The sequence below is a fragment of the Centroberyx affinis genome, unplaced genomic scaffold (genome assembly GCF_046629955.1).
Source record: "Centroberyx affinis isolate AG114_WGS23_722 - 3 ecotype Tasmania unplaced genomic scaffold, CSIRO-AGI_Caff_v1 ptg002437l_1, whole genome shotgun sequence".
In the NCBI taxonomy this organism is placed as follows: Eukaryota; Metazoa; Chordata; class Actinopteri; order Beryciformes; family Berycidae; genus Centroberyx; species Centroberyx affinis.
Genome location: NW_027280680.1, coordinates 61938 through 81181, shown reverse-complemented (window position 1 = coordinate 81181; position 19244 = coordinate 61938). Strand labels below are relative to the sequence as shown.

The following is a 19244-nucleotide window of genomic DNA, read 5'->3' as shown; positions in this document are numbered from 1 at the left end:
CTGAGGACAAGAACAGGCCTGTTATGAAGCACTGAAAACTATTAGGAGCACAATATTCCACTGTTCTTCCAAACAAGTTAAATGAATTGAACCTCATGAACCTCATGAACTTGATTGTTGTGTGCACACAATTAAAACGCATGTATTGTTATGTTTGTGCAGCTGCACTGTTGAAGCAAAGCAGATAGATATTATTATAATATTTATAAAGCAGTGTATGCAGGCTCGTGGAGATTATATGAATGCCACATTAGCCTCCACAACACTGCGGTTATCACCATTCATGAATTTGTCATGCTTTCTTTTTACAATTTCATTTTGTTATGTACTTATTTATTAATTTATTTATTTTATTTTAAGTGCATTATCACCAACAAGGGTCTCAGCACACGTTACAATCCAAAGTATTAACAAAAAGCAAGGTTAAGACAATACATAAGTTAAAAAGATAGATTAAAACAAGATAGAAAAAATAAATAAATAAGACAAAAGTAATATAACCATGAGTGTGTGTTAAATCAAAGCTTTATATGCTAGGAGGAGAACCTTAAAGTTGCTCTAGCTTGTATCAGCAGCCAGTGCAATGAGGCCAATGAGGTTATATGATCAAATTTTCTTGATCTTGGATTCTGCATTCTGGACTAACTGAAGACCTCTAGTGGCTGCGTTAGTCAAGCCGGAGAAGAGCACAGTGCAATAATGAAGTCTGGATGATACAAAAGCATGCACCAAGATTTCAGCATCTGTTATTGTTAGAATGAGGTGGATATAGCTATATTATGAAGATGGAAGAATGGCAATTTGGCAATATTCTTAATGTGAGAGTCAAAAGATAGAGAAGGGTTGAAAACAACATCAAGATTTTGACAGTTTGATTGATATTACACAGCCGTCAAGATTTAAGGTCATGTCTTCAAGTTCCTGTGTTCTATCTGATAGATATGAATCATCAGTTCACACCCACATTACACACATTTTAAAAACAACACATATATTACATACCCTCTGTCTCTCGGCCTCTCTCTTCCCCTGTCCATCAGACTATCAGAAATGCAGCAGCAGAAGGAGAACCTGACAGCCCAGGTGAATGATACTGTAGCCAAGCAGCTGGTCCTGCAGGAGAAATCTGCTGGGTTCGATGTTGCCCTGGGCAACATCACATCATCCTTGCGTCAGCTGGCTCTGACAGATGCCAGCCCATCACCAGACCCTGACCAAACAGAGCTCAATCTAACACGTCAAACTAACCACACAACAGAGGTCAGTGTGGACAGCTCCTGCACGGTGCAAATTGAATTTGAAGCATTATGATGGTTCAATGTAGAGACATGAGTAAATCATATAGTCAAATTAATGTGACAGTGATAACTGCATGTATCATGTAATAAAGCATTTGAGCTTGTTTAAATAGGTTCATATACAGATACAATCTTTCTTTTTATCTTTCTTTCTTCATGTATTTTCTTTAACATTTGGAAAAGAGAGAGGGACACAGAGTAGGCACAGGAGAGGAGGAGGGTGACTTTACCACTACACCATCTGTTGGCACACAAAACACTGTGAAGCTTTTCTAGAAATGGCTGAAAAAATGGAATGTGTGTCAAATTTGCATATGGGTCTTATGCCATTTCCTCTTCCTGTGTAGCAGGGTGTGGGACTGCTAAACAAGACAGAGGAGCTGGTCCTGCATGTCCAGACCAAAGAGGATCTCATCAGCAAGATTAGAGAGGAAATGGATCCTCTTATACAGACTGCCAGCAAGAACCTGGAGATGGTGGATGGCATCTATGAGGTGATTACATTTACTACAGTATTTGGTTTTATGACTTGAAATGCTGAGTATTTATTGGATTTTTCCAGAATTTATTGCAAATGTTTTTAACTGATCATGTGCTATCTTACTGTCTGACAGGTCACATTACATGTGACACCAGTTTACACTGCATGAGAGTCTTCGACCCCTTTGTGTTGCACGCTTTGTATTGCTTCCCCTGAGGTCATGTTGTATCTTTATCCTCTCCATCCTTTGTGTCTCTCTCTGAAGCTGAAAGCTCATGCTGAGGGAGCAAAGGTCATGGCTCTGTCATCCGTGGTGGCAGTGAAAGAGGTGGAGTCAGAAGCCATCACCCTGCACAGAGAACTAGAAGGTGAGCCTCTCTCTCTCTCTCTCTCTCTCTCTCCCTCTCTCTCTGTCTGTCTCTTCTCTGTCACTCTTGCATTATTATTTTTTATGATTTTTTTTTGGTGAACATCCAACTGAATTATTCCAGTCAAATTGAAATGTCAAATACTGACACGGTGAAAACAAACAGCAATTGACAAAACTGTTACTCTAATAAATGTGTCATCACAGTTTTAACGTTTTGCCCTACTTGTCATGCATTGAACGCAGCGATGATGTGGGAAATGTAATGAAGTGAAATGCTCTGACAATTTTTACAGGTTCAAGTTGATGAAGGAAATGTTGACTGTTTATGATTCGTGCAGAGAATGTCAAGTCATTTTGTGTTCCCAGAATTCTCACAGAACTGATAATAAAATTAAACAGAATAGGCAGAAGACAAATTCCTCATACAAAACCAGGCACTAGAAAATGAACCATTTGAATCATACATTTTTCAATACAATACGACCCGGTTTATATTGAATTCCTCTAAATCTCGCTACTCGTCATGCACCCCCTTAGACATGCAGAGAGAGTGGCCCCGTCGGGAGGCCCAGACCAAGGCTGCGGTGAGGAAGGAGAAGCCCCTGGAGGAAAAGGTTCTAGCTGACGTCAGGAAGAAGGTGAAACAGGTGGAGAAGATGCTGAAACCGGCTCTGGAGAACTCCAGCCTCTCCACCGCCACCGCTAAGGAGGCAGAGCACACGGCAAATGCTGTGGCGAAGGTCTGTGTGTCTCTAGATAATTAGCGCAGCTCCAGAGTCGGCTGCTTTGCATCTTTCCTCAGTCTCCTAAATGTTTTGTGCACAGGAGTCCAAGGCCATGCTGACCCAGGCCAAAATCACCAGAACTGCATCTGCCCAGCTTACCTCCCATATAGACACTGCTCTACAGCAGCTGGCTGAGAAGGAGACTCTGACTGCCGCTGCCCACTCCCAGCTCAGCTCAGAGGTACACAACTCAGCCATGTGCAGGTTCAAACACTAGCAGACAAGCATGTTGATCTCCAGACTATAGGAATCTGAAAGAATCTATGTCTGCTCATTCCCAGCCTGAGGTGTCCCTGGCCAATGTGAAGGAGGACATAGAAGCAGCCAAGCTCCAGTTAGAGGCCTATTCTGTTACACTGACTGAGCTCATCAGTAATATTGGTAAGTCACAGTTTACAATCATCTTACCTCTGGAGGATTTTCATTCTGGTCAGTTTTTAGTCCTCTATGTCTCATATAGTATCGTTAGAACCTAAATGTCAGATCACTAAAGAGTTCTGCACTTTTTAATGCCTCATTTAACATGGAAATATTTCCCAGATTTTGTATCCCCGTGGTAGTGTTTCAGCATGAACAGCGGGCATGTCTTCTGCTAACAGGGCCCAGCAGAGTTTGTTTGGGTCAAATGCAAGTGGGTTAAAATTATTCAACTGGATATAATTATCTGACGCATTCTTCTGAGTCCAGAACTATTTATAATGTATTGTACAATTTACATAAGTGACTAGGACAGCAGGGGCTCGGCACTTTGTGGTCAACATGTCACCATGCTGGAGAGCATAATGACCAAATCAATGTAATCAGGTCATTGGCTGATCCACTATGTGAATCACTGATATGGGGTTCCATCCACTCTGAGCACAACATGAACCTTGTTGACCATAATACTGTTGTTGGGCTCAAATCTGTTCTGCCATTCTATCTCAGTTCTATTGTGAAACTTGAGAACCATAATCTGAACAAGTGCTGAATACAGTGCACAGACGCGTTTATGTTAGTCTGCTTATTTTTGTTAATGTGGTTCTTGGTGTATATTGTTTGTCTTTGTGTTGTTAGGGATGTTGGAGTTGGTAAAAGATTGGTATTGTGACTGAAGTCTGAGATAGAAACAGAGATATTTTTTGGAAGTTGGCCTTTCAATGATATTATGAGTAGATATGAGAGAGAGACTAAGGGTTAGAAGGTAAGAATTGTGAAGACAGGGGCTATTGTTGTATGTTGTGATTGGAACTTTAGAAAATGATGTTTCTAGACTGAATGAACGTAAAGATACAGTGCCTTAGTATTAGTATGCCTCATTTTGTTTAATAAAGCACTACTGCATGCATCCCGTACTCAAAACATTCAAGCTTTACACCCTAAAAAAGAAATTACAGTAATAACAGGTCAGATAATTATAACGACAAAAAACGACCCAGGTGACACACATTCTGCAGCACATCACAGGGGAAAAGATTGAGAAATTTGTGACTACAGGAGTGTGTAGAGAGAGAGAAACTAAGAAAGAAAGCAAGCGAGAAAGAAGGAACATCGGAAGTCACATAAAACCTTGAACACAAAACTACCATCAACTGACCTGAACTGAAATCATGACCTATCTATGATTCATAAGATGTATAATACGGAGGCATATGCCTGTTTTCAAGAGCGAGATTTTGGATATCAAAAGATTGAAAGTCTCTGTCACTGGTTCATCTGCCTGACTCGTTTATGCCATTTCCAACCCTCAGAGCAGCAGTTTCAGTAGTTGTTAATGATGTGACAACAACTGAGATAAAGTGACCTCAAACACAGCAAGCCAAATGTTTGTCCTTACCCTCCTTACAGCTTAGTGCTCACAGATCAAGGGTTGTAGTTGATAATAATGCAAGACCAAATAAACGACCAGGGATTTAGAAAAATGGCACAAGATTTCCAATTAAACCTCACAAATCTGCGAAAGTATAGTGCCTAGTCCTTAGCGAGACACCCCCCCTGCGGGAAAAAGGGAAACTTCTGAAGTCCCTGTCCATGGTTTCTCTGTTCCTCCATCTGTCTTCTCTCTTGCATGTCTGGACCAGATGGGAAAGTGCCACTGGAGCGTTTTGACCACATCCTGAACGAGACGGCGCGCCGTCTGAGCATGCTCCGTGGCAGCGTGGAGAGCCCGGCGCTGGGTTGGAAGATCCAGACGTTGCATTCGGCAGCCAAGGAGCAGCAGAGCCGACTGTCCCACATTGAGCTGGACTTACAGGAAATCAGGGAGGAGAGGGACAGTCTGAGGGACATCACCTTGAACCTGCCTCAGTCCTGCCCCCAGGCCACAGGGACAGGCAAGGGCTAGGCGGGTGTTGGGGGATGAAGCCACCGATAAAACAGCTGAGCATCAAAAAGGTCTGGGGAGATTCTGATAATAACAGGGACTGCGGTTATCTTTTATTTCTGCCCTCTCTAGAAAAAAACAGTGATGTCCTTTCAAATTCCTCAGCGTTATTCCTCTTTCCACCTTTTGCCCCAAGGTACAATTTATTCCACCACCCTCGTACACACACACACACACACATTTGCACACACAGTTTCATCTGGCGCAACAGACTTAGCCTCTGTCTCCCACAGACTACGTCCTCTTGCTTCCCCCTCTTGGTGATTTTTTTTTCATTCATTTCATCCCCCTCTCTCTTTTGACCAACAACATCAGAAGTTTAATTTAACCGTGAATAATAACTAGTCATTCTGAGCTGCTGGAGTGCACTGTCAAGTTTAAAATAATGCTGATTTTCCTTTGTGGGGGTAGAAGGTGTGTCTGAGTGCTTCTCCAGAGTGACACATTCATTTACACTTGAGCTCTTTTTCATCAGCCTGGCTTAATTAACAATTAGTCCTTTTGGCCTCAATGGGGTTCAGGTCAGGCTTCAACAGCACACAACCTCTGTTAGGGATTCTTACAGCGCCTACCTCTGTTTTTTGTGGTCTCTCTGTTTTTCTTTCTCTCTCCCCTGTCTCTCACTATCAAACATCATCATCAACCATCATTTTCCTCAAATGAAAAAAAGAGATGGACAAAACAACTGGTCTTTGGTCACTGTTGGCTACACTGCCCGGCTCCTGGTGAACGAAAGAAAATATAAATATTCCATGGAAGAGCTCATGAAATGGCTTTGGCAAAATTATGCAAATTATACAGTTTTCTGTATTCATTAAAGCTCTCAAAGTAGAATTACTGATCTGGGATCAGAGTTAGTCTCTAACAATGAATATTATCATATAGACAAGTGGTTTGATCCACTAAATCAACACTCCTAATCTGGGAGTCTTTGCAAACACCATTGTGAACTTATATCCTTTGTGTGTCAATGCATAGCTCTGTGTGTGTGTGTGTGTGTGTGTGTGTGTGTGTGTGTGTGTGTGTGTGTGTGTGTGTGTGCAAGAAAGGGTGGGGGGAGAGTGGCAGAGATGTCTGAGAATTTAAATGACACATTTTTGTAATATGCTCTTGGTAACAAGGTAGTTCTGTGTACTTTCTTATTGGCAAACCCTGTGTTTGTTTCTATCTCAGCAACTGCAATAGCACACCTATACAACAGTACAGTGCCAGACGCTGGTTTTAAAGTTACCCCTTGATTGTAGTGCTTTACACCAATAAAACATTTTACAACATTTGTAGTCATTCATCTTCTTTTGAACACCAGGCAATCAATGACACTTGCACATATCTTGAAGTTTTATTTGACAAATCTAATGGTTGTGCACTACGCTTGCTAGTGTTGAATTAAAGGTGTCTACATTGCTTGGGTCAATAGAAACCTAGTTAGTCTCTACTGTGTAATGTGTGAGGTCTCATTCAGTTTTCTTTTAATTATTTTACTCTCTAGGTTTCTAATGCATCTGGTTCCGTGAAAAGGCTGCTATTCATAATTAATGAAATTGAGGAAACATTGAAATGGAAGCCATTTTTTTAGTGCTGCAATGTTATTATCTCTGTATAAACAATGTTAACATACCAACTGATGATAGCATGAAACAGAATACTTAACATAAGGCTCTCATCATACTGCTAGCCTTTATCTTAAAGGTACAGTACGCAATTGATGGAATTGCGCCCCTCATCGTCATTGCACCACAACCCTCTGTGCTTGAAAAGCTCGAAAGAGTTTTCTAATGATGAAGAGCTAGATACAGTCTTAGTACACTAGTAAGTGAACTTTTAAAGTCATTACCATGCTAGTTTAGGGCGGCCAGATGTTCCTCTCTGGATGTCATTAGTATTACCAGGGGGGGTCTGGTGACTGGTAATTTCTACCTCAGCACCACAAGAATTTTGTCCCATCCGGACAGGGCTATGTTCATTCCAGATGGGATTAGTATTGCATGATAATGCTGAATGTAGCCTAATTTAGTGCTGTTAACAATACAGAGTCTAACAGCCGCAACGTTGAATTTTGTGGAAGCGTCTCTGCCGGGAATCGAACTCTGGTCTCTCGCTTAAGAGTCTGCAGTCTAACTCCCTGTGGACCACGTGACCCAAAGTGGCGAACAGAGCGACGGACCGACAATACCATCAATAGTACCCCTGCTGTCGCGGGGCTAAAAAGTAATCCTACTGTAATGAGTTACTGAGTAAGGCTTTACCGCCCAGCACTGCTACTGAGTAAGTATTTCTGTAACCTATCACTGTTAGTATATGGCCAGCAACGTAATATATCATTGCTGTGGTTATGGTTGTTAAAAGTGGCTAGTGTTGCTGCTGATGGTAGCTAGTTAGCAGAGCTACTGCAATATGGGGATGTTCATGGTTTTTCCTGTCCCTTCCCAACCACACAAAAAGTGGCTATTGATCGGTTGTTGTGTATTGTAACGTTACATGCAATCATTATTGTGTTTGCATATTCAGTAGGCAAGCAGAAATGCTTGCTTTCTGTATGTGGATGTGACTGAAGCTAGCATTGATAGCCAGGTGCAATGATAGCATCAGTGCATGGACTGGAAATGTTTTGTCCTGTTTGGCACACAGGTAACATCTGTTGAACAATGACTCCATGAAGGGACTAGAAAAATTGCACAACTCCATATGCTTATTGCTGGAATTCCTATTCCTATTAGGCTACATTACTATAAGTATTATTATAAGTAGAAACCCTGTTGTAATTTCTGGAATTCGGATTAGCTCCACCTATGCTGCTTACATCCAACCAGAGCGTCGGTGCATTGATAAAATAAGATTTAAAGTTATTTTACCCAAAGCAATTTCAACATGATGGATCTTGTTTGTGTCAACCTAACATCGCGATATGTGCAGTGAATGCTTAAATCTATATCATTTGACATTTTCAGTGTTTCATGTCGTCCTCAAACACACATATACCTGCACATATACCTTTCATTTTCCCTTCCAGTGCATTGTGAACAACTCCAAATGCTTCTCAACTATAACTAGTCACATACTCACAACTACCCTATACAACTAGCTTACATATTCTTGTTTTAAATTAAAGACTCATGTTAACATTGCACACTGCACTTCTATTTCACCATCTTTTCCATAAGTGCTATGGATCTCTGCCAAAAGAATAACAGACTGCTTATCAGGGGAAATATGCACTCCTGCACCTCTCAATCTCACCTAGAAGACATTTTACATGGAAAACAGATTAGTCAATACATGGTTTGTCAACATTCATCTAACATTTCACCTGTGAGTTGGAGTAAAATTGCTCAGCATAACTGTAGCTCTGTACGCTCCAAACATTTCCCAATAGCAACCAGGTCATTCCCATCTCTTGTGGCTCTTCGCTGGCATGCAGCTATGTTTGTTATTTGGTTTTACATGTCAAATGTCCGTTTCCATATTATTTGCATGTTCCATTTTCAATCAAGCACTCATGTATTCTTTGCTCTGTACATCTGTAACCCCATACAACAAACTTCACTTAACAATCAAAGGAACCTGCCTGCCTGTAGGGATGGGTCCACACCATACCAGCAGTATTCATGGTTTAGTTCACTTAATTTACAATAGATTTTAATTGGCAGTCAGTGTGGTCAAATGCCATTCTTGCACATAGATTTTTATCTTGCCCCTCGGGGACTTTTCCAGATGAAAATTCTTCAGTCTCCAATTTTTCCTTTTGTTCTCACGAGAAGCCGGGAACCTCTTTACATATGAATGTCCTCAGGTGATGGATTTCTGGAAGATGGTTTCTGAGACACTCTCCTCTATTGTTGATAAATCCATTCCCTTGCTACCACAAGTGCTGCTACTTAACAGCTCAACCTTGGAGCTTTCCATATCACAGAAGTGGGGATTGCATGTAGATGGAAGCCTCCACATACATTGTACAAGCGAGAGTGGCTGCTGTCAGTCATGGATATAGTCTAGCACAGATCATAGATCAGCACTGCTCACTTTTTTGATTGCCTACAGACTCCTCATTGGGCATTGTTATTTTATATGTATATATGTATGCTGATTGGTACTGTTAAAAATAAAATTCTACATGAGTTTGCATTGTCTATTTAGCAGACCTTATTTTTCCATATGCACCGGTGTGTGTCCTACGCTCTCGGTGTGCCAGATATCTCACTCTTCCAAGAGCCAAGGAGTAATCAGCAGGCAGCAGAGCATTTCTTACTGTGCTCCATACCTTCTTAAGTATAGGGAGGAATAAACGCCTCCCTACAATTACGAAGGCAGGCTCCATTGAAATCTTCAAATCCAGACTCAAGACCAATCTTTTCTCGCTCTTGTACAACCAGCCCTAACTGGCCTTGCAAGTTTAGAGATGATTACATTTTATTTCCCAGGTTTGATTGCTGTGTGTGATTGCTTTCCTCTTTGGTGTTATTTCATTCTATGTACATTTTATTGTGAAGTTTTAGTCACTTCTGATTCTTGATATTAAGTGTATTGAGACAACTTTTCACCTTTGCACTTTAAATAAACTGGAACTTGATGTAGTGATTATATAGACTGCTGAAGGACCCACTTCAAGCCCCTGCCTCAGAAAGCATCTGCCCTGCTGAAGTGTCCTTGAGCAGGACACTGGATACCTAACAGGTTGTGAACAGAGTTTTCTGTCAGAACTTGTGGAAGGGAGAACCGACAAGTGAGGGGAGGACAGAGGGAGGAGGAGAAATAACGTTCATCTGACCAATCAAACCAGCTGCTTTTGTCATGAAATCTCTGGGACAGCAACATGGCCAAACAAAGTACACTACAGGCACATTTTTAGCAAACAAGATTGTTGGGAAAAGCATTTAGCATGTTATTTGATTCACATACAGTGCTAATGAAGGCAAGGTAGCAATTCAAGCAGCCATCGATAGCAGTATTTAGATGCAGTAATGCTTCTAAATAATGTTCTTCTTCATCTAACTGCACTTACAAAATGACTGATAAATAACAGTTTTTATGGTAACAGTGGCCTAAATCCATTAAGATGTAATAATCTCAAAATTGTAAACTTGTTATTGGATTATGAAAATGGATTAACAAGTTCATTCAATTTCTCTAGGTAACAGCCCTTGCTGATTACCTCTATGTTACTCATTTATCACTGCTCCTTTTTCTCTTATGTCTTTTTTCTTTTTTGATCATTTATTTTTAGCTCTTTAAAGGTTACCTTGTTAAATGTAAAGGGTATTATGGATAACACTAAAATAAATGGTCTTTTTTCTCTTTCTCTAAATGCAGTAATGCAAACGTAATTCGGAATTTTTGGAATCAAGATTAGTCCAAGCTTTAGTCTCTCCTTCATTTCTTAGTTACAGTTAAAGGTTTCTCATGAATCTGCTCCTCTGTCAGACCACATACTAGCGCCCCTATGCCTGCAAACATCTGGATCTCCTGGATGCTGGTAATTCAACAATTTGCTTTCAAAAGATAAATTTACAATATACAACACTTAGTAGATGATATCTATACAAATAGTGATGTAAACATGGAGAGACATGGGAATTTTTGTCAAATTTGAATTCAGAGAATTTGTTATTAAAGGTAAACTATGTAAGATTTTCACTTTAATCTAGCCTATAATCTTCTCAGTAGGTCTAAATATATGGTGGGAGAATGAACCTCTTTTCTATGCATTTCCTGTTTGGTTTGTTGTTGTCCCCTATATTCAGCTCAGTGTTAATTTTTCTGGATGGTGTTCTGTGTATTGCGAAATATGGTGGAGGAGCAGCCAGTCATCAGGCCCAAAAAACTCTGCCATTGGTAGAGCAGGGTCAAAAACAAGAATAAACTTTGGCATTGCTATTGAAAGAGGGAGGAACCTGAGACGCACCAAAGAATGAAAACTGGCCATTTTTCTCCAAGACAGGAAAGCGCAATTTAAGTTGCGTTTATTAGCTAGACTAATTGGTGTCTGGGAGACAAGTCTAGCCCTTGTAGCTAGATCTAAAATCTCATTTCCATTTCTCAGAACCAGGCTGTGCGGAGCTGTGCAGCGGTGAACCTGAAGAAGAGCAAAGCCCAGTTGGTTTGTAATGTGTTCCATTATATACAGAGCTAACAGGGCCAATGCTCTGGTTTGTTGCTATGCTTCACTGAGAAATGAAGAATCAAGGACTTATGTTTGGTGTAGTTTTACATTGTCTTCTGTATTCTCTTCTCATAAAAGATAGCGTTATCTCCCGTCAACTCTACTTATGATGATTATCTGGCCTAATCACTTAGATTATTCAAATTTTGAGTGCCTTTATCAATGTAATTAAAATTATATACAAAGATATTAATAGTTCTGTTATTCTAAATATAGACATCACAATTTTTTGAATTATTATCACTGTGTATTAAACAATGCAGATGTGAAAGGGATATCTTTATTTCCAAAACAACTGAAAATCTCTAAGCTAGTGGACTGTACATCAGATTCTCAATGCAGTTGAACTGGTTAATGTTTTTCCTAATGGATCTAGTTTAAAGCTTAATTTAGCTAAATGTGAAATTTTGGCTATATGACACAAATCAAAATAAATACAAAAGCATGCATGCCCTCTGTCAAGTACTTAGGAACATTACAAAGAATCTGCTGGCTAGGCAACACCTCCATTTTGTTTCCAGATTAAAGAAAGCCAGAATCCTTAACAATTGGCTACTAGGGATATAATGAGACATTGAGTTTGATACACAATACCGGGTTCACGGTTCAATGCTATCATGATATTTTGAGAAAAATCTGAATGAAGACAATTATGACAGAAAAAATCTTTGCATTTATGACCATAATCAGGATGACTACACATTTTTATAAGATAAATGTAAAACTTTGTAAGATCTCTTTAATGCCAGTTCAAACAAAGACCAAGATTTAGGACCAATTTTATCCCCAAATAATAATAATGTAAATGTCTGTGGAATCCACACCATATATCACCATATATCAGCAACTGGAATTTTGTCATTGTGGGGTTTAGTTTACACAACGCCTCCACTAGTTCTCACACAATACACAACAACTGTACTTATGAAAAATATGATTTATTTATTTCAACACACATTTAAAACCTAGGTGCCAGAATGAACAGATTGCATCTCCCGTCAACCTTCCCTCCTCCCACTCTGCTCTGACCTGATGTGTCACTCACTCCAGCTGTCTGGACACAGTGGGCAAGTAAAGAAAAGATACATACAAGGTGAATAAACAGGGTAGGGCTCACTAGAAACACCACTTCACACTAATACTGGCATGCTCTTAAAAGTCCCATATTTTTTTTTACCAACACAGTTCCCTGTGGCCTTTTTAAAAAAAAATGTCTGTAGAGTGTATAGTATAAAAACTCCCACTTAAATTCAGCTTTTGTACTGTGTGTTCCAGCCTCTCAGTGTCTCCATTGTAAAGAACAGGCTGTTTTCTGTGCATGTTGATCTTATGATAAACCACTGCTCTGATTGGCTAGAAAAGCTAGAAAATGAGACTCTGTGAGTGGGAGTGGTTATTCACCTTGGGGTGGTCAAATGCAGATTGTCAGCACTGAGTGAAGCCACTAAGGACTGCAAATCAAGGGCAAGGAAAGCAGTGTTGTACAATATGGGACCTTTAACCTACACACAGTGAATGTATACCACTACATACTAGATGCCGACCCCACCCACTCAGCTAGCCAATCTAGGACGGGCCCCACTGAGGAATAAGGAGAGACAAAAATGGAGGGAATCATTCACTCCCTTCTTTTATAAAATCAGTCTCTCATCCAATCTGGTAGCATTGTTGCCCACAGCCTCCACCTGCAGAGTATGGTTAGGTCTGGAACACTTCCATCCTCGCTCCCTTATACTCACCTGTCTTGGCCGTCACTGAGAGGAAAAAAGGCTTTCAGATAGCATACCAACTCAAATCAAGCCCATTCACTCATCAATTCAATGGTTGGGGTGGACACCTTCCTTACTGTGAGAAGGAGTAGCTAGTCCCTTCATCAAGCGCACATCTGCAGCTTGCCCGGTCGTGGCCCCACATAGCTGCACCTCTGTGTCACCCGCCTTCCAGCTGTACTTGTACTTTCTGGGTCCAGTTAACTACCTGGTGGAATAGAAAACCAGTAGGACCAAAACTGAGAACCAGTGTTAGTCAATGTTCTCTTACGCCTAAACTAAACGCCTTTGGATAAGTGAACAAAATGACCTAGTTGTACTTATTTTTTCCTTAAACAACTCAAGCTGTCTGAATTGGACCTCTATATGAATGCTCACCTTGGATTATGGCACAAGGGATAGTAACATCATATCCTGTTTATTGTATTGCGTCTTAAATCAATGATTTTTGATTGCCATAGTTAATTGCTTCTCACATTACGCATTCTAGCTTAGCCCTAGGCTAAAAATAGACACCAGGTTATTTTGGCCACACCACAGCCCTGTGTTTCTGTGTATAACCCTGAAAAGTCGGGTCTTAACCTGCTCCTGACCAGGGCCAGCTAGCCCCGGGCTAAAGTTGGGGTTAACCCACTTTAAAAGTATTTGTAAATGATCAACAAATATAAATAAGCATTATGGGCTGCTATTATAAAGGTACAACTGATGATTGCACTTAGTAAATGGTTAATAAGTGGTTTGTAAAACATAAATGAACATTATCGAGGCCCTTAAAATAAAGTTGCAACTAATGTTTACAATGCTCAGCTTTACAACAGGTTACTTCAATGGGGAAAGGCTATGTTTGAAATTATTTCTTATTTCTCTGTTCAGTCTTTTCAAATAATGATGGACTTGATGTTGTTTTTTGAGTTGTGTGTGCATGTAGGCTATATTTTGTCTATATTTTATTGACATTCACATTGCGAGCTCAGCATCTTAGCATGAAACTATGTCTCTTACTCTTATGATAATGAGGCTAGCATTGGTTAACTTACTACTGCAGCATTAGCTATTATACTGCCATCTGATTGTGTGAAGCAAATACCTCCTCAGCATTCAGCATCCCATATATTGCTGCTGTTGTATGAAAACTTTGTATCTCCAAAATGTCAACTTTTCAGGAAAAACAGACTTGTTTCTAACTTGACCGCCATGCACTTTTGACTTTATCCAATGGTTTGAAAGGGTTTTCTACGGCCAAGGGAATTTTCTCAACCATAGAGGAACATATAATCTTTCAGTTGAAGTTAAAACATGAAAATCACCAAAATTGGAGTTATGAGGTTTCCATATGACAGCAGCAATATTTAACAGTCTCTTATTCTAGGATGTAAGAGGAGACAGGGTTGGGTGTCACTGGGTTTATCAAGTGGGTACATCCCATGACATTTAACTTCATTGACTAGGCCCACAACACGTCTAGGGAGCTCATCAAGTTCTGGCATCCCAGTACCGCCCCCTTCACACGCATATGTCACTGTAAATTATAACAATACATCAGCATCTAAATAATTTCCAGAGAAACACTGATTCTTATTTCCCATTATAATTTTGTTATTGCTATTGCCTTTATTATTTAATTGACCATATTGTTGGAATTACTTTTGAGTTATTTTTTCTAGCCTTAAAATTTTTGTGACAGATTTACATGTGTTCTTGCCTTCCAAATATATTGCCACCACTGTCAGAGAGGCAATGGCAGTGTGAGTCAATGCTGCCCTCATGTGGTGTGCTGGTCTCTCAATATCAAAATAACACTAAATGTGGTTGGCTTAAATGGTTGTCTTTGTTGCAAATTGTTTCCATCTGCCTGTGGGTCACTGAGACTTTATATGTGTGGTTGGTGTGGCTTGTTTATGTATGATCTGACGATGGTATAATTACCAAAAGATTAGGAATGAATTCACAGTGCTGTTGCTAAGAATTGTTCTGGGTTTTCTTTAATCTGTAATGATTCAGTTAAAATTGTCTTATCTAAACTGGCAAATTCTAGTTCAGGCCATCACTTTGTATCCGTCTCCATTCCCCTCTCTACCAGCCCTTGTGTTGTCTCACCTCACACTGTCACAAACAACGAATCTCACAGCCCTCTCCCCTTCCATTCTTTGCTTATTTTCTCCATCAGACGCCTTCCTATCAGTTTCTACATTTTGTTGAAACTTTTCTCTCTCCTCTCTCCACTTCTCCCTCCCCTCCGTCCACCGAGGACTTTGTCACGAATGCGGGTCATTCCACTGAAACTGCACTGTCACTGAAGAACTCCACACTGCTAGAGCTCTTTCTTTCTTTCTTTCTTTCTTTCTTTCTTTCTTTCTTTCTTTCTTTCTTTCTCCTCAGCCCTCATCCTCAGTTACCTTTGACATTTTGAACCACTAGATGTTCATTGCCACCCTTGTGGATCCTGCCAGTTATTGAACCTGTCTCGCAAAGAACTGTGGCAGGCAAAACCTTTTAAGTCCCAAGTTGATACATTAATGAACACACTTTCTGCTGACTCAGATGGCACTGTTGCAACCCCCTTTGCATAGAAGTTCCCTTTATCCCATGAGCACTAAAGCCTCTTGAAACTTTTTGAAGACTGGTATAGAACATGATGTTACTGATGCATTTTTTGTTAAAGTTATCTCCAATGTTAAAGTACTAAGATAGTTGGTGATACCAGATCCTACAAGAAAATGGCTGTCAAAAATACAGTGTGTGCTTACATATTACCCCCCTTATATAATTTAATTAATTGTTTAAATCCAGTTCACCCAATCATATCCTTCCCAAGATACACAAAAGGCTATCAGACCCATTAGCAAAGGCATCAGCTGTCTTCAAGATCATTATGTGGACTTGTATTTATTAAACTCTGTTTCGATTGTATTCAATCTGTCTTGTCTTCATAACCTTCCAAATATTGACATTATGCCATGTTTTACATCAAGTCTTTATACAAACACACCACATCGGAGCTGCTTTGATTGTTCTGCCATTAGCCTTTTTGATTGTGATCCCTCCAAGGAAAAACGTCATCACAGAATAAGCTTCCTTTGTTGTGATATATAATAATTTAAGTTTTGCCGAAAATATATGAGCATATGGGTTCTACATTTGCTCATCACAATGTTAATATATTTGTTGTTTGTTTTTTGTTAAGAAGATATCAATTTGACTTATTTAGGATTTCATTTGAATCTTAAATAAATCCTAAATAAATAAAGGAAAGGTTCCACTTACTATAAATGAAGACCATAAAATGAGTCATCCGGTTACACAGTGGTGGAAAGTAACTAAGTACATTTACTCGAATACTGTACTTAAGTACAATTTAGAGGTACTTGTACTTTACTTGAGTATTTCCATTTTATGCTACTTAATACTTCTACTCCACTACATTTCAGAGGGAAATATTGTGCTTTTTACTCCACTACATTTATTTGACAGCTTTAGTTACTGACAGCTTTAGTTACTAGTTACTTTGCAGATTTAGATTATTAATATAAATTATAAATCAGCTAATAAATTATGATATATTTTTATAGGTTAAGTTACCCAGTAGTATATAAAATAATTAAAATTAGTTCCACCTTTACCAGCTGCAACATTAAAGTGATGAACACATTAATGCATCAATAATTATAGTCCAATAACATGATATATATGATTCTGAAATGGGCCATTCTGCATAATGACTACTTTTACTTTTGTTACTTTAAGTATATTTTGATGCTAATACTTTTGTACTTTGACTTAAGTAAGATTTTAAATGCAGGACTTTTACTTTTACACAGTGGTATTTCTACTTTTACTTAAGTCAAAGATCTGAATACTTCTTCCACCACTGCGGTTACATATATAACCAGTGCTTTGGTGTACTGAATCCACTGCCTTCAAAGTAGAAGGAGCAGCAAACAAATACAAAATGTCTTCAAAAACAAATGAATGAATGTGGATCTGTGTTTCTGAACTTGCTTGTAGCTGATGCTAGTTATTGCTGTTATTATGTGATAGTGGTGATGTGTTTGTTTCGGGTCCAATGTTTCCTGAATCATCATACCCTTAGTAATCTCCCCTGATTACTAATAAACAATTGTGTTCCTCCAAAATGTTTAGGCCTACATATAAGCTAAAATTTCATACTGTATTAGTGACTACCAGTCAAGTCAAGTAGAGTTTATTTGTATAGCCCTTAATTACACTTACAGTCTCAAAGGGCTTCAGAATGCCCACATTATGAAAAATAAATGAAAACGACCCCCCCCCCCCCCCCCAACCTTAGACCTTCAATAAAAACAAGTTAGAATTCCCACAAAATCCTTATTAGGGATAAAAAATGGAAGAAGCCTTGGGAAGGGCCTCAAGGAGAGGGATCCCCCTTCCAGGACGGCCAGGCGTGCAATGCCTGCTGAATGGCACTGAAAAAGTAAAAGTTACAGATAGAGAAATAAAGAATAGCCCATATTACAACAATGTTAAGCATTTTGGACATTTTTGAACATGTCATAAATGTATGGGCTCTGTGTGCTCGATACATATGTTGTTTTTTGTTGTTGTTGTTTTTTATTTTCAAATCTATTATTATTAACAGTTTTATCCCCAAAATTAAAATTGTTAATTGTTCTAAGAATGAACATTAATTCAACCATAATTGTGCAAAAGAATTGCTTGTGCGGACATTTTGTTTGGGATGGGTCTGCCCTATTTCTCATTATCTGAAATATGAAAATAAGATCTGGCTTTCTTGCCACTAATGTTTTGAAATGTATTGTAATATGCTGAAAAAAGCTTGTAATGTATTGCTAATTACTTTTTGAGATAGGTCTATTTTCCCATCTCTGCAGGTAGACTGGGTTGTACATGCAATTTTCTCATACGCCACTGGATGGTAAGCGAGAGCTGGAAGCATCCTAGTTTACTCCATGAGCACGTTTACTGATGAGGATGGTGCCTGGTCTACTGCCAGCCTGAGCTGTGTTAAGCCACTCAGAGAGAACCAGAATAATACCGGAACCTGGGCGATGTTGCCTTCAAAATAAAAGCATAAAATTCACTTTGGAAAAAAATAGGCGGATGATTTAACACGTAGCCTAGTAGGCTACTGGACCTTCTAATCTGTAGCCTTTTGGAGCAGTTGTGGCACAGATACGGGTTAAAATAGGCTTTTTTGCAATGTTTTGTGTTTAGTTGTTTCTTTATGTGTTTTTGGCATTGACAGCCATATATCTTTGTGCATTTGTACAGGCCTGTTATGGCTACTGTGGAAATTAAAGCCTTCCTGAGAGACAGATTTTGGTAACACTTTATAATAACCATCATTAATAAATGGTAAATTGATAGTTAATTAAACTTTAGTTAATAGTTATTTTACTGTTAACAAACAATGAAATGATCATTAATAATGTTTACTAATTATTAGTAATGCTATAATTTATGTTATTTTATCATTAGTTTGTGTAATATAAAATAATTTGTTTATAAATGATATATTGTATCATAGCTGATAAGAGACGGTAAAAAGGGTAAAAAGCTATGATACAATATATAATTTATAAACAAATGATTTTATATTACACAAACGAATGATAAAATAACATAAATTATAGCATTACTAATAATTAGTAAACATTATTAATGATCATTTCATTGTTTGTTAACAGTAAAATAACTATTAACTAAAGTTTAATTAACTATCAATTTACCATTTATTAATGATGGTTATTATAAAGTGTTACCCAGATTTTTTTATTGTTTCCACTTGGCTTCTTTGTAACACTGCAACACTGGGGGAACCTGGGTGATCATTGTAATCGGATAGGAGCAAACACACATTTTAATGTCAGGACATGGTGGTGTCAAGTGAAAGAGGCGATAATGGGTTTTATTTCGAAAGTTGTGACGGGAAATCTTACGCTTACCTGTGGCTGGCTTGACGCCGGCGCCGCTGCGCTCAGCCCGCTCAGCCCCGAGCCCAGCCCCCTTCAGAGAAGAGGACCAA

At 39.1% G+C, this 19244-nt stretch overlaps 1 protein-coding gene across 1 annotated transcript in view; it reads left to right on the top strand.

Moving 5' to 3' along the window:
• Positions 1-6331, top strand: part of lamc3 (laminin, gamma 3) — a 93594-nt gene extending 87263 nt beyond the window's left edge. Inside the window, exons 22-28 of the mRNA XM_071533826.1 lie at positions 1041-1260; positions 1646-1792; positions 2045-2147; positions 2687-2889; positions 2975-3115; positions 3216-3315; positions 4995-6331. Of these exons, the coding sequence (XP_071389927.1) occupies positions 1041-1260; positions 1646-1792; positions 2045-2147; positions 2687-2889; positions 2975-3115; positions 3216-3315; positions 4995-5257 (1177 nt within the window). The 3' untranslated portion in view covers positions 5258-6331. The remainder of the gene's footprint in view (positions 1-1040; positions 1261-1645; positions 1793-2044; positions 2148-2686; positions 2890-2974; positions 3116-3215; positions 3316-4994) is intronic.
• Positions 6332-19244: the final 12913 nt, after the last annotated feature.